This window comes from Podarcis melisellensis (genome assembly GCF_964234715.1).
Source record: "Podarcis melisellensis genome assembly, chromosome: 6".
NCBI classification, from domain to species: domain Eukaryota; kingdom Metazoa; phylum Chordata; class Lepidosauria; order Squamata; family Lacertidae; genus Podarcis; species Podarcis melisellensis.
The window spans coordinates 13,019,323-13,034,951 of NC_138538.1; the positions used below are offsets into that span (position 1 = coordinate 13,019,323).

The 15,629-nt window shown below is 43.1% G+C and overlaps 1 protein-coding gene and 1 long non-coding RNA gene across 8 annotated transcripts in view; one reads left to right on the plus strand and one right to left on the minus strand.

The window, feature by feature from the left end:
* LOC309373298 overlaps positions 1–15,629 on the plus strand; it is a 95,131-nt gene that overhangs the window by 41,336 nt on the left and 38,166 nt on the right. The window lies entirely within an intron of this gene.
* ZNF831 (zinc finger protein 831) overlaps positions 1–15,629 on the minus strand; it is a 46,502-nt gene that overhangs the window by 4,254 nt on the left and 26,619 nt on the right. For all 7 annotated transcript variants that reach the window (XM_081916603.1, XM_081916598.1, XM_081916602.1 and 4 more), the window contains 3 exons: positions 6,780–10,985; positions 5,771–5,922; positions 3,366–3,538 (listed from right to left, as the gene is read on the minus strand). In XM_081916603.1, coding sequence (XP_081772729.1) covers positions 3,366–3,538; positions 5,771–5,922; positions 6,780–10,955 — 4,501 coding nt within the window. In that variant the 5' untranslated portion in view covers positions 10,956–10,985. The remainder of the gene's footprint in view (positions 1–3,365; positions 3,539–5,770; positions 5,923–6,779; positions 10,986–15,629) is intronic.

Below are 15,629 nucleotides of genomic sequence, written 5' to 3' on the forward strand. Positions count from 1 at the left end.
GCCACCTTAACTGCTTGTGATGTCTTGGAATACATCAATGTATTTAAACATCTCTGTGAAGCAGGCTGGGTTATCAAATTTAGTTTACCATGCCCAAAGCCAACATTTATCTGCACTTCAATGGCAACATCATCAATTAAATTTGTATACCACCCTTCATCCAGAGACCTCAGGGCTGTTCACAACTTAAAATAAACACAAAATACATAATAAAAATAAGAACAAATACAAACACAAACCAATAATCTCCCCTCCCACAACACATTTAAAAGGGCATCAGATTTCAGTCAGCCAAAGAATTTGGTTGAACGAGAATTCTGAATTGCAGACCAACAGGTAAATGAAGTGGAAGCCGGGGGCAGGGGGGAGTGTAAATGTGGGTGAAAGTGTCCAGAAATAGATACAAGGGGAGTAGAAACATGTTTCATGCTTTGAAAAGAGTTGTCACATCTGGGAATGGTACCTTTTAGCCCTCACAGATGACAGATGAGTTGGAAGTCAGAGAAGGAAAAATGGAATGCCCTAAAGGAATAACACACAGAAACAAAGTAACCAGGGAACGTATGATTAAACCTATTAATACCCTTTTTAAAAAACATGATGGAAATAATGGTGTAATAATTCTCAGCTACATAGTCCATGTTTTCATACTTCCATCCATGGAAGCTGAAAGCACTTTATTGTAAAATCCATCCTGTGTAATACCGTCAGCCTTATAGTTTCAATCTAAATGATCAAGAGAAAGGCTGGGAAACAAATGCAATGCTGGCTTCGATATATCCTTTAGCAATAGAAAAGCTGGGCCTTGTAGATACTCATCCCTTGAAAAACAGCTTACACTCCTTAGTGCAGCAATTACTATTTCATGTCTCCAAGGAAACCGGTACCAAAGAGCTAAACAGAGATGATTAAAAAGGGAAAAGATGTGGAAGCAAGGAGAATGTGTGCTGAAATGGAAACTGCCCCAAGCCTCTACTGTAATTCAAAGACAGACAGTGTTAAGTGGGGGCCCTGGGACACATGAAGTCCCACTGCTATAGAGATGGAGAGAGCCTGTGGCCCTCAAGGTGTTATTGAATCCCAACTCCCATCAGCTCCAGCCAGCACAGTAAATGAGGAATGATGGGGGTTGTAGTCCAACTGCAGGAGGACCACAGGTTCCCCATCCCTGTACCAGCACCATATGTGGCCCAATGGGAATTAAAGTACTTCTACACTTGACTCAAAATTAATGCAAGTACATTTGTCATGCTCTTGGTATCGGTTGTCTGGTACCATACACCTTGACATGCCATTTCAAATCTGAATACTTGTGCATCCATTTTAAGCAGTGTAGTGTAAGTACATACAATGACTTAGACTTGACAACTTAGACAGCATGGCATCTTCAAAAATTTTCACCTGTATCCAAGAGCAAATGTTCTATTAGATGCTTAAAGGTAAAGGGACCCCTGACCATTAGGTCCAGTCGTGACCGACTCTGGGGTTGTGGCGCCCATCTCGCTTTACTGGCCGAGGGAGCCGGCGTACAGCTTCCAGGTCATGCGGCCAGCATGACTAAGCCGCTTCTGGCGAACCAGAGAAGCACACGGAAACACCGTTTACCTTCCCGCCGGAGCAGTACCTATTTATCTACTTGCACTTCGTGCTTTCGAACTGCTAGGTTGGAAGGAGCAGGGACCCTAGGTTGGAAGGGAGCAGGAACGGGAGCTCACCCCGTCGCGGGGATTCAAACTGCCGACCTTCTGATTGGCAAGCCCTAGGCTCTATGCTTTAACCCACAGCGTCACCTGCATCCCTTCTATTAGATGCTTACTTGACGTAATTGAGAATGTGGCATGTAACCATTTGTGCCAGGGCTATCTTTCATATGAACCATGAATTAAAAGGAAAAGACAGTGAAGCTGCCATGAAAATTGCTGTGGAGGAATGTCACTTGAATATGACCATCCAATGCAGCGCTATGTAAGCCTCCCACCAGCACAACAATTTAAGCTTGCGCACTGGGCTTTTATCGCCATTGCATGTCCCCTAAATCTATTCTAGGAGTTTTCCCAACCCTCCAAGGCTTATTTGGGAAGGGTGTAGGGAACACATGGGGAGTCCTATTGCACAAGTGAAAAATCTTGTGCTGACAGGAAGAGAGAATTAGGTATTTAGCAGGAGTCAGCATCCCTCTGTGAGCAGAGGCAGAGCGAGGTGGATGCAGTACACCACGGGTGCCAACCCTGAGGGGGGTGACATCGCCGCAGGCACACACCCCCCCGGATGCTCCCTACTGCTGGCACACACCCCTGGGACATGCACCACTGGCAGAGTACCCCCCCGCCTCTTTCTGTGAGAGAGATTGAACTTGGACCTTCTGCATTCAAAGCAGCTACACTCCCACTGACCTATGAGCCCTTCCCAAACACATGTAGTACACATGAATGCATGAAGCAGTAAGGAGCAGCTGCACTTGACCTGAGAATAGTCTGGGGTCAGTCACCAAGCCATCCAGCTGGACTGGAGTAATGATGTGCTTCCAATTACTATCTCCTGGTGAGACCAGAGGGACATCACCTGGGTGTGAGTCGTGAAGGCCACTCCCCGCAAGGCCCTTTCCATCTGGCCAGGGGGTGGGGTCCAGACTCACCCAGCTCCATTAAAGAGGCTCCTGGTGAGACCAGAAGGGCATCGCTATGCCTGACAACAAAGTGTAACTACTGGATTATTTTTCCCCATTTTTTTGTGCCTGCCAAACAGCCGTGTCATGCTTATTCTATTCTCTTGTTAATCATGCTGTTTTAAATGTGCATTTTATATTTGACATCACTTAGCAATTTATTTATTTTTTGGAAATGCTTAAGATTTTTTTTTATTAACTTTGTTTGTGTTAAATATGTATTCTGTAGTTGACCTCCTTTGTAATGTTTTATTTTGAAATCTTTAAGCTAATATTTTAGTTTTCTGTTCATTATGTTGCTTTGACTGTATACTCTATATTTGATTTTCTTCTGACTGTGTTATTAGTGTTTTACTGATGTTTTAATATTCTGTCAACTGCTTTGAGATTTTTCTTAAAAATATAAAGCAGTACAGTGGTACCTTGGGTTAAGAACTTAATTGGTTCTGGAGGTCCGTTCTTAACCTGAAACTGTTCTTAACCTGAGGTACCACTTTAGCTAATGGCGCCACCTGTTGCTGCCACTGCGTGATTTCTGTTCTCATCCTGAAGCAAAATTCTTAACCCGGGGTACTATTTCTGGGTTAGTGGAGTCTGTAACCTGAAGCGTCTGTAACCTGAAGTACCACTGTATAGAAATAAATTGAAGAAGAAGAGGAAGAAGGAAGAAGTCATAGCAGTCAAGGAGAGCTAACCTTACCTTGAGAGGCTGTTGGAAGACAGGACCATTTTCCACAAGGTTCATGGCTGACAGATGTGTGGGAATTGGGACGCCTTTTGGGGGTCTCCAGGGGCCTGTTTGCTGGCCAGCGTTGCTTGCCCAGTCTGTTGGTTTTCAGCAGAATGTGTCTATGTCCATAACTCCCCTTATATCTACAAAGTAAAATATACAGGTTTATGTCTTTGGAATGCTTTATGACCTTGTTTTCCGAGGGCCACATCTCATCACAAGCATTGGAGGGCCCTTCCAGATTGGTGCTTTTGTGCAGGTGTGTTCTGCAACATGCCACACAATAACTGTGCATTAGTGATGGATCTACACTGGACCATCCACACATGGTTCTACTTCATTAGTCGTTCTGTGGTGCTTCTCCAATGTTACCACATTATTGCCATCTGCAGGGGAACTCCTGCACTGAAGTGCAAAAAAAAAAAAAAAAAAGCAGAACCAAGAATTTAAAAACCCAACCCAACCATGTATGGTATAAAAAGTTACTGGATTTCAGCAGGAAGTTATGCACAGATTGGAATGTACAGCAGTATGTTCACCCCAAAACCTAGTGGCTGAAGTAGAGATTCCAGCTCTAAGCAACATTCCAGCCCCGATAGACAACAGTTCACAGAAGCAGATCAAACAAGGGTGGGAAGCATACATCTTGTGGGTCATCCGTCTTATGCGGCTTTTGTATGAGACAACAGGTTCTTAACATTCCAGCTTTCACCTTTTAGACTCTAAAATGACTGAAAAGCAGGATAAAATCTGCTGTAAATGACAAATACTGAAAATATTGCCTTTCCCGTTTTGTAATGAAGCCATTATTTGTTCTATAGTGCTTGGCAATATCTTGAAATCAATAATGTCACACATGAAAGCATATCTGCAATTTAACATTAATCCAGTTAATGTCACCAAAGAGGCAATTTACCCCTGCTGGAGACTTGGCCTTAAGACCCATACTTTTTGCTTCATTATTGTAAACTGAAATCTGGTGTCCAATCGAACCCACACATAACTCTTTCTTGAACTTAGTTGCCTATGACGCCAAAAATGCCAGCTAATCTTCTACTTGGGACAAGGGTAGCCACATAACATGTGTTCTAAGTCACAATGTGGCTCCATATGTATTCTTCACTTTAAGTGTTCTTGATGATACCATCTGTTTTGTCTGAGTTCAGTCAGTTAGGATCAGAAAGCAAATTCTCGTCCAAAAACCATTTGGCCTAATTCAGTTTTCTTTTAACCATATTGCAAATGGCAAGGGTGACTTCATGCGTGGTCTAATCTGATGTTACTACAGATATGAGATTCAGCACTACATCCAGGCTAATCACATTGTGTTTTATGGCAGCTCTTATGTAACATTATACAAGCACTGCAATTAAACAGTGCTCGTCAAATTTCAGGATTTATCAGCCATGCTGAGGTATAAAAAGAGAAGATACCTTCATCTGTACTTCCTTTGGCATCTATTATTTGCTATCTCCTCTCCCACCTTCTTTGTCACCTCTCTTTCTTCTCTCTCCTTTACAAACTCAGTCATTTTGTTTTCAAGGGGGAGCCAGTGAATAGTTAAAGGTAAAGGGACCTCTGACCATTAGGTCCAGTCATGGCCGACTCTGGGGTTGCGGCACTCATCTCGCTTTATTGGCCGAGGGAGCTGGCGTACAGCTTCCGGGTCATGTGGCCAGCATGACTAAGCCGCTTCTGGTGAACCAGAGCAGTGCACGGAAACGCCATTTACCTTCCCGCCAGAGAGGTACCTATTTATCTACTTGCACTTTGACATGCTTTCGAACTGCTAGGTTGGTAGGAGCGGGGATCGAACAACGGGAGCTCACCCTGTCGCGGGGATTTGAACTGCCGACCTTCTGATCAGCAAGTCCTAGGCTCTGTGGTTTAACCCACAGCGCCACCCACGTCCCAGTAGAGAATAGTTACGGAGACAAATATAATCATAAATAGCCAGGACCAGGGGCAGCCCATCCCGTTTCACCACCTGAGGCAAAATAGGAATGTACCGCCTTGTGCATGGCTCCCTTGCTTATTGGGGTTGCTGAAGCACCTCATTTACCATGGTCTCAGGAAGCTCACAGGAAGCTCTCCAGAGGTGGCAGTGGGGGAACACCCGAGGCAGCCACATCAGGAAAGACCAGCCCTGACCAGGTACAAAGTCCGGTTTTTCACATTTTAGTTGCTGTTGCAACGAGAACACCATCAATGAAACTTTTACCCACAGAGTTACACACATGCACTTTTGTTCTGAGAGAAAAAGACATCAAGAACAGTACATCTGGAGCTACCACCATGCCATGTTTGTAAATACTACACATATCCAGAGAAATTTATTTTTCTATTAGATTGAAGCTAACCCCGATATTTCTCACCGTTTTTGACTGATCTTCATTTTTTTCCTTTTACGGCTTCTCTTTCCTTTATTGGTTGAGAGTCCTCTCACTTTGTTAAGCTTTTCTTTTGCCTCTTCTGCCTCTGGAATGTCTTTTAACAGCACATCAAATCCAGTTGTTGTAAAGCACTGCTACAAATATAAAAATAAAACAAAATGGCAAGATAAATGTAATTTTTTAAACCACCAAAATTATGGACAAAACAAAATAAAAAAATTCCTTCCAATAGCACCTTAAAGACCAACTAGGTTAGTTCTTGGTATGAGCTTTCGTGTGCATGCACACTTCTTCAGATACCTGAAGAAGTTATCTGAAGAAGTATCTGAAGAAGTGTGCATGCACACGAAAGCTCATACCAAGAACAAACTTAGTTGGTCTTTAAGGTGCTACTGGAAGGAATTTTTTTATTTTGTTTTGACTATGGCAGACCAACACGGCTACCTATCTGTAACCAAGAATTTAACCCATATATAGAGCGCTATAGAGAGCTCAGAGATCAGGGACGGTAGCAGCAGCTGCCCCGAGGACTCCCAAGTAGAGGGGGAGAAGTGAGCAGGCTGAGGGTATATTCCACAAGGGAAGGTGTTTGTAGAAGGGTGAGATGCTGCCAGTTATGCAGGCAAGGGGTGACATAACTGGGCTCCTGAGCCCCACAGGGGTGCTGCAGAAAGAATGTAGTTGGTCAAGGGAGCCGTGGACTCAAAAAGGTTGAAAACCTCTAACTACAACCCATGGAAAGCATGTCATAACCGTGACTGAGAACTCTATTAAGGTAGGAGATCACTCCATGTTTTGAAGCATCAACCAGTGTTTGTCATGGATGGCCCCATGGCCCTTGGCTATCAGAGTATGAATCGATCATACGCTGCTAGTATTAAGTACTAACAAGAAAACATCTGAGCCTGCTCCTTAACCAGCATTCTTCCATTTTATTCTCGGTACAATGTGACATTCCTCTATTTGGGAAGGAAGGGAGTAAAGGAATTACCTTCTCCATCTGCTGCTTCTGTGAAAAGCAAGTGACTGGTGCTTTGGGGGTCCCAGCCGTCAAGCCTTGGCTAGCAGCCTTCTTGGTACTTTTCATTTGGCAAAAGGAAAGACTACATTTTGACACCATGCTTTCATTTTTGCAGGTATGCAGAGAAGAATAAGCAGAATCTTTCTTCTCCATCTGCTCAACAGAAAGAGGGAGGTTTCTAGATAAGCAACACCAGGTTAGCTGAGGCTCCGCATTTAGAGTTGGGAAGGATATATTCAAGCTTGGAACTTTCAAGTTTCCCGCAAGAGAAACTGCACTTAATTGGGACAGAGTGCAGACTTCCTTTTGTTGGGTGCAGAGCACATGGCAATAAAGCGTGTCCGAGGAATGGCAAAGGCATTTGGAACTATCGACTGAACAGCTGGGCAGATCTTGAAATCCTGGAAAAGGGTTAACAGCCGACTGCCATTCTGTGATTTTTGTGTCTGTGTTTCCACAAAAAACTGCCCTTTCCACCAATGAAGACACAGATAGAACCGAACTGTTCCCTGAGTGTATTAACTGAAGGGCGGGACTCTGCCCTGTCATGTCCGAAGATATAAGAAACCCTCCTCTATACATAGATGTAAAGCATATTTTTCCCCCTGGCATCTGTGATGTACAAACAATCACACGTCCATCCCCTTCCTGGGGTAGCTTTTGATCACCTAAATGGTCTCCGTTATTGGCTCCTTTCCCCTCGTCTTTCGTCTTCTCCTTCTGCCTGACATTCTGAAGATGGCATCTTCTGTCCAACCTAGTTGTGATGCTGGTGGTTTCTAGGATAGCTGGTGAGCAAACTACCAGAGACTTCAGTGTTGTATGTATTTCCCCTTTTAGCTCTTTTGTTCTGTTCGGATGACTCAGTTCCAACTGCAAAGGGCACAAAAATACATCTGTGGAGCTGGTTACAACTGATCTATTGTTACTGGCAAGGGAAGAGGAGTCAGTTGACGTGCAGGGCAGTGAAATACAGGGCATTTCCTTTGACACTCCTGCTAAAATTAATGGCATATCTTTACTATTCGCTTCTTGTGCACATTTTAGAATATACTTTGGGAGAAATTCATTTTTCTTTACATGTGGAGCTGCTTGATCAACTACTATATGCTGTGTGTGGGGTGGTGCTGTATCTCCACTCTGATATGACATTTCTGTCCCCGTTATCATCGGACACGGGATTTCTGTCAATTTTTGTAAAGCAGATGAATTGCGGGTGTGCTCCTTTTTTATCCTTGCCTTGAGTTGTTCAGAAAATGAAAATGCTGGTACACTTGCTTTATCAGTGAGATTAGCAACATCACCCTTAATATTAGAAACCATTATGGGATATTTGACTGCTTCCTCATATTCCATGTTGCCACCTGATGCATTTGCTCCTACTGTTCCTGTCTGCTTTTCTCCTTTAACTGAGTGACTTACTGATACTGGAGCAACCATATTAAGAAGTTTGTAATTGTCTAGCGGTTTCACAGTTCTCTCTTCTGAGCTGCTGTGACCAATACTGACTTTTAGTTTTGTATTTTCTTTGCTCTTCAGTTTATCCACTTTTAACTTTTTTCTCTCTGAGGGTAACTTTTGCAGTGCCTGCACTGGCTCACTGCTGTCGCACTGGTGTGGTGGTAAGCCCCCCTGCTCAAGCTGAAAGCTTTCTTTTCCACCAGTATCTTCTCCTTTGCAGGTCAAAATATCATCATGTAATGGGGAAAAAAGTTTAATAAATTCCTCTTGTGTAATTGTCTCCTCTGAGCCAGTATTATGCAAGCTAGCAGTGTTTAATGAGGTAACAGTCTCTTGATCTGTGGCTTGCTGAAGTGGGAACTTCAGTTCACAACTGGTACTTAAAGGCTGGACCTGAGTGTTGCTATTTGAGTCTTCCTCTGAAACACCCAATTCTTTGCATCTGTGTTCAGGAAGTGTTTCAGTCATATCACTGTGTTCACAATCACTGACAGTACTTGATGTTTCCATTGATTCTGCAAAGTTCCTTGAAGTCTCCTGTAAGGAAACACATTGCAATATAGGACTACTGATAGAATGGCCTTTCAATTCTTCAGTATCCAGTTTTGCAGAAATGGCTGCCATTGTGTTGCTTCTGCCTTCTCTTGGCAGAGTAACTCCCTCCTTACTAGTTGTTTCCTTGGCATCCAAATGGATGCTTGAAGTATCTGTCTTATTTTCCTTTGGTTTCTTGGTCATTTGACTGCTTTTCATTTTCTGGTAGATTTTCTTAAATGTCTCATCCCCATAAACCTGCCATTTTTCCTGAGAGAACATTTTAAATTTTCTTTGACTGGGTTTCTTAGACTTTACGTTTGCTCCTTCCCCCCCAGCTCCAGGCTTCTTAGCGCCTTTCATGTCTTCCGAAGAGGATGAAGATTCAATCACGTTACTTAGCAGTAAGTCATCTACTGCCACCTGCCTGACAAGCGCTCGGGGGTGGCTGTTAGGAAAGCCTGCTGTACTTGCAGCAAAGTTGTTGCTATGCAATAAACCAGAAAAACTTGTGTTTGGGGACATTCTAGCGAAAGAAGTTAATTTTGAACTATCTATTTGATCCTGTACCCTCCTAGTACTCTCAACAAAAGGCAAAGAGTTACTTCTGGTAACAGGAACGCAATCAATTGTCGTAGAGAACTGAGTGGGGACCGAGTGAAAAAACAATGGCTTTGATTTTTCCACAGGTGTGAATATAGACTTGGCTGAGAACAGAGAAAGGTTCTTTTTTCTGTTTATGTCAAAATGGAACGAGTCTTTATACGTATAAGGCATCGGCAAGTCAATGCTGCCCTGCTTGGACAGGACTGTTTTCCTGGGTCTAACATTGTCCAGTTGGGTGTCATCCACTACAGCTTTATTTTGAGATATTAGCTTTGAGATATGCTCCTCCAATTTCTTTTTCTCAAATGTTAAGGCTCCGGATGCTTTCTCAGCCAAATCTACTTTTGAGCTATTTCCTGCTGTGTACCTGAGGTTGCTAATGGCTGTATCACTTTCTGACTCTATGCTGTGCTCACAAAGACTGTGCAGGGGGCTGGGAGACAGCATCTGCTGTTCCACACTATCAGAGCGTGACAGGTATCCTGAGTCAGTGCTTTCACATTTCTTCAGCTTGTAGTCTGGAGATCTGCTGTCCCATAGCTTCTCCGAGTACGTGGCTTGCTGCCTCTGTAGCTGACTGTGCTTACTGACAGTTGGAGACCTTTGCTCCTGGATCTTTCTTCTCTGGAGCGAATTCAATGGATCTTTCATGGTCTCTTTCTCAAGGGCATTCTGATTTAGCCCTCCATGATAGTTGTCTGTTGTCATCCACTGGTTTTCAGATCCAAGGAATAAAGCATTCACTGCTGGCAAAGAAGCATCAGGAAGGTGCTTCTCCCTAGTTAACACATCTGTGGACTCCGAAATGGCTTGTTTAATCACTGTCCTTGGCTGGTCAGAGTTTCTATCATTGGCTTTTGTTGTCTGGAGAGCTCCAACACTTTCAGACACCTTCTCGTTCTCTTCTAATGTACTACTGTTGTCAGATTCTGAGGGCTGCCTGGCATTGTTTACATGTGTTTGGGATCTCCTATGTTTATACAGATTGCTTTGAGTTTTAAATGCAATGCCACACGTAGTACACGGAAAAGGTCTCTCACCTGTATGAGAGCGCATGTGTTTCTCAAGAACACTTGGCTTTAGGCAATCACGGCCACAATGTTTACAGAGGTACTTCCCAGCACTTTTGGATTTCCCTGGGCTTCCAAGTGGCACGCATGGAGAAGGATTTTGTGGCAAAACAGATAAACCACTAATTATATTTATTGTCCTAGGTTGCTTTTGAATGACTGCCTGAAGTTGATCTGTCCCCTCTGAATGTAAAACTGGGCTTACGATTAAAGGCATATTAGTGCTGTCTAAGTTGATACTGGTTCGGCCTGTGGGCAGTCTGTTGTTTGGATGATGACATTCTGCCTGGGTAGGTTGATAAAGTGGTATGGTAAGGGCTTTCAGATATATAGTCTGGGAGACACCTTGTTCTGACTGAAGGACCACCGGACTCAGTGAGAGATTTGATGCTGCTGGCACTGCTTGAAGGCAAGAGAGCTGAACTGGCTGATCTTTTAGTGACGCCGGAGGACAAGGAAGTCTCTGCGCCTCCATTCTCTTTATGTTATATAACTGTTCAATTGTCTGTAGAAGAAATAAAACAGAATAATAATAATAATAATAATAATAATAATAATAATTTATTATTTATACCCCGCCCATCTGGCTGGGCCTCCCCAGCCACTCTGGGCGGCTTCCATAAAAACCAAAAATACAGTAAAATCACACGTTAAAAACTTCCCTGAACAGGGCTGCCTTAAGATGTCTTCTGAATGTCAGGTAGTTGTTTATCGCTTTGACATCTGCTGGAAGGGCGTTCCACAGGGTGGGCGCCACTACCGAGAAGGCCCTCTGCCTGGTTCCCTGTAGCTTTGCTTCTCGCAATGAGGGAACCGCCAGAAGGCCCTCGGCGCTGGACCTCAGCATCTGGGCAGAATGATGGGGGTGGAGACGCTCCTTCAGGTATACTGGACCGAGGCCGTTTAGGGCTTTAAAGGTCAGCACCAACACTTTGAATTGTGCTCAGAAACATACTGGGAGCCAATGTAGGTCTTTCAAGACCGGTGTTATATGGTCTCGGCAGCCGCTCCCAGTCACCAGTCTAGCTGCCGCATTCTGGATTAGTTGTAGTTTCCGAGTCACCTTCAAAGGTAGCCCCACGTAGAGTGCATTGCAGTAGTCCAAGCGGGAGATAACCAGAGCGTGATTGCCTCTGGCGAGACAGTCCGCAGGCAGATAGGGTCTCAGCCTACGTACCAGATGGAGCTGGTAAACAGCTGCCCTGGACACAGATTTAACCTGTGCCTCCATGGACAGCTGTGAGTCCAAAATGACTCCCAGGCTGCGCACCTGGTCCTTCAGGGGCACAGTTACCCCATTCAGGACCAGGGAATCCTCCACACCTGCCCGCCTCCTGTCCCCCAGAAACAGTACTTCTGTCTTGTCAGGATTCAACCTCAATCTGTTAGCCGCCATCCATCCTCCAACCGCCTCCAGACACTCACACAGGACCTTCACTGCCCTCACTGGTTCTGATTTAAGAGAGAGGTAGAGCTGGGTATCATCTGCATACTGATGAAGCTGTTAAATTGAAATCAACACTATGGGTTGGAAGAAGAATTAGTTCAATTTAGATCTCATTGACAGCATTCTGAAAACTTGTCAAAATTTAAGTCCAACTGATATCAAAGGGGCCTAAGAGACAGCTAACTGAGTCTGGATCCATCCCCGTTTATTTCCCATATTCTGAAGTTAAATGTCAACTGTAGTTTTTGGTCTTCTCAGAGGAATCTGGGCCATTGTGGTAAAGAGAACAGGGACTAGATGGAACTGATATTGAGGGGCTCTTCTTATTCAATTCAAAGCCATTTTTTAAAGAAAGCTGAGTATTAACTTTGATATTTATTTTAGCTGTCACTCTGGGAAACAATGCTCTAAACATTCCTAAAAAGAAAGCCAAATGTCCCGATCCCACAGAAAGCGAACTTACAAAACTTACATTTTAATCAGCACCTGCTGGTTTAAACTACAACTGGATGAAGGCAGGCCTCAATTATCAGGAAACATGAGCCAACAGACATTCAGGGACTTGGTTTTGCTTAAATCTGTCGTGCACTGTCACTAGTAAAGTAGAAAATATCAAGCTTTCATGGACTAAGGCTCAATGCAGTGCTTAAAGTAAACTCGAAATGGAAGTGGCAGGACGCTAGCCATCCCACAAAACTCATAATATTAAATAATGATGGCTGTGTGTCCTTACAAATTGGTAACACATCAGTTTTAACTATTTTAAGTAGGCAAGATATATTCTAGAGTTTGACCTTAAAATTAATTTGCAACACAAATGTCAGGTTAAAGGGCAGGGCACCTGTGTCTTTAAGAGCAGTGGAAAAGGAAAACCTTTGTCAAGTATGGAATACAGAGGTGAGAAGCTTCTGATACTCAGTTTCTATTGGAGTCACCAATAGGAGTTTCCTCCTGTGCCAAAGGGGAGGGACGCAGGTGGCACTGTGGGTTATACCACAGAGCCTAGGACTTGCCAATCAGGTCAGCGGTTCGAATCCCTGCGATGGGGTGAGCTCCCATTGCTCAATCCCTGCTCCTGCCAACCTAGCAGTTCGAAAGCACATCAAAGTGCAAGTAGATAAATAGGTACCGCTCCAGCGGGAAGGTAAACGGCGTTTCCATGCGCTGCTTTGGTTCTCCAGAAGCAGCTTAGTCATGCTGGCCACGTGACCCGGAAGCTGTATGCCAGCTCCCTTGGCCAGTAAAGCGAGATGAGCGCCGCAACCCCAGAATTGGCCACGACTGGACCTAACGGTCAGGGGTCTCTTTACCTTTACCTTACCTGTGCCAAAGACCGGCTTGGGAAGGGCTTTTCAACAGTATCAGAGGAATAATTGGTTAATACCTCCCTCCCCATAGGTTGTATCCCCAATTCTTAGAGCACCTGTCAGCTGCTATGTGCAATTTAACACATATACATGTAACACCATGTCACTTCTGCAAGTGTACATGTAGTTTTTGGCCCTAAGCATGGCTACTGCACTGAAAGTTTTCACAGAACTGTTTCTATCAACAGCCCCCTCTATCAAGACCCCCTCCCACAATCTAGCTAATATTACCTGCCATTTGGCTTTTCTTCACTCAGAACTATCTCCTGCCCCGATTATATTATCTGAGGTCTTACGCATGAGTTGCTATCTGCATTTGCTTACCGTGCCCCCCCCCCCTCCAATTATTAGATTTTAAACTAAACATTATTTTGGCTTGCAAACCACTTGGGAGTGTATTGGCAGAGAAATGTAAATAAATAAATGTACTCACACAATGGCTTCAAGCAAGCCACTACCGCTGCATGCACACGACACATGTACTGAAAAAATACATTTTAATGTGACTCCCAGCCTGAAGGACTGACATTAATTAAAGGTCAAAGGGTAATAGTATAATATAGAATATAATATTACACAGATGGTGTGAAGCAGCCATCCTACTTGATGCCAGCAGTTCAATGTTTTCCAAAACAAGCTGATGTTATCTTGCTTTGTGGCATCCGGTGTTTTTCACATTTTTGTCTCTTTTTGTTGTTCTCCATGTTCTGAAGATTCTTCTACAGGATAGACACAGTGTGCTCCTTTACATGTGGAAACTGTAGTATGGTCTACACATGCAGCAGAATGAGGGGAAAGAGTGGACTGTACTGCTTCCAGCTGCAAATTAAGTATGATATTTCTGAATGTTTATATTACATTATAAAAAACCCCAACTGTGAAAACACTTTGCACAGAAATCCTTGTACGTTTTTCTGATATCTTGCAAGTTTCAGATGGGCTACTAGGCTGACAATTCATCCAATTCTCTATGTGTAAAATGTAAAAAATGTAAAAAATATACTGTAAAAAAACACTACAGTATATCCGTTTGTTCATTTATTTTACTTAACAAAACTTAATTCCCCAAAAATGTGTTTAACCCAAGAATGTATTTTGTTTTTTACTTTGTTATGTTTTTCTGTGGTTTTTATACTGTAAACCACCCAGCAATGCTCGGTGGTTTAACATTTTGTTAAACTGATCCCTCCAGTTTCTACCATCTCGTAGATTTGATCCCAAAGTTGCCAGTCCAGCTTGAATCATCCTTTTTATCCTGCAACAACCTATAGTTTAAACTATCATTGTCTTTCGTATTAATTTGTACATTCTTTTATTCTAGGCACTGGTCTCTGTCCAGTTACTGATTCTCCCTAATGCACTTGTGCCCTACTGTTAAGTGTAATTTACCATTTAGCATAACATGACTCTTAGCTAAAGGCCCTGAATTATGAGATAAAGGCAGTAAAAGGAATTTTGTAAGATATATTATCTCTGGAATTTCCCCCTTCTCTGCAGCACAAGTGAAGAATCTGCATGCTGAATAAGGCCAAATGTTATTTTAAAATAAGTTTCCTTCCCTCATGATTGCTGTAAAAAAATCTGAAAAAGTGGATTGCCTATGCTTTTTCTTCAGGGTTTCTTCAGTTAAAGAAAGATGCTTTATCAGCATTTTGAATCCCAGCCAAAGTGTGCCCCAATTACATTTTAAGCTTGCACAGGCACAGACTGTACCTACATGGGAACATACAGCAAGAAGCTGAACTTGTTTCTCTTTGACAGAAGGATGCTGGGCTTATGGCCAACATACATCATTCATATACATCATTAATTCTGTAGAGCTTACAGTTATCGGCAATGCACCCCTTAAAATCAATTGCAAAGCGTTCATTTAAACATTTCCCATAAGCCCAGAATTTACTGAATAAGAGATGATTTTCTAATTGTTTGGAAAAATGAACCAAATACACCATATATGGTCTGTTCAGAATATTTTTATTCAATGGGACAAAAAATGCAACCTAGAAAACTTCACAAAAAAGGTTTGTTCTAAATGCACCCATTTGGTTTCCAAACATTAGTTTTTCACAAAGCCAAGATGTTGCAAAACCTATAGACCAGAAATTATTTACCACTAGGAAAATTACTAATAAGGACTTAATACAACCAAAAAGATTCTCAGGAGCTGGGTGTTAATTGGAAGGTATTTCCTGAACAATCCAGCCAGGATGCTCTTAGGCTAACTTGGGACTGCCAGGAACACGCTTTTATTTGTTGCTTGGTCCCGCTTCAGTTCTGCAAGGAACTTATCATGGTTAGTGTGTGGAGCCATATTAAACTTGTGAATAAAATGCCT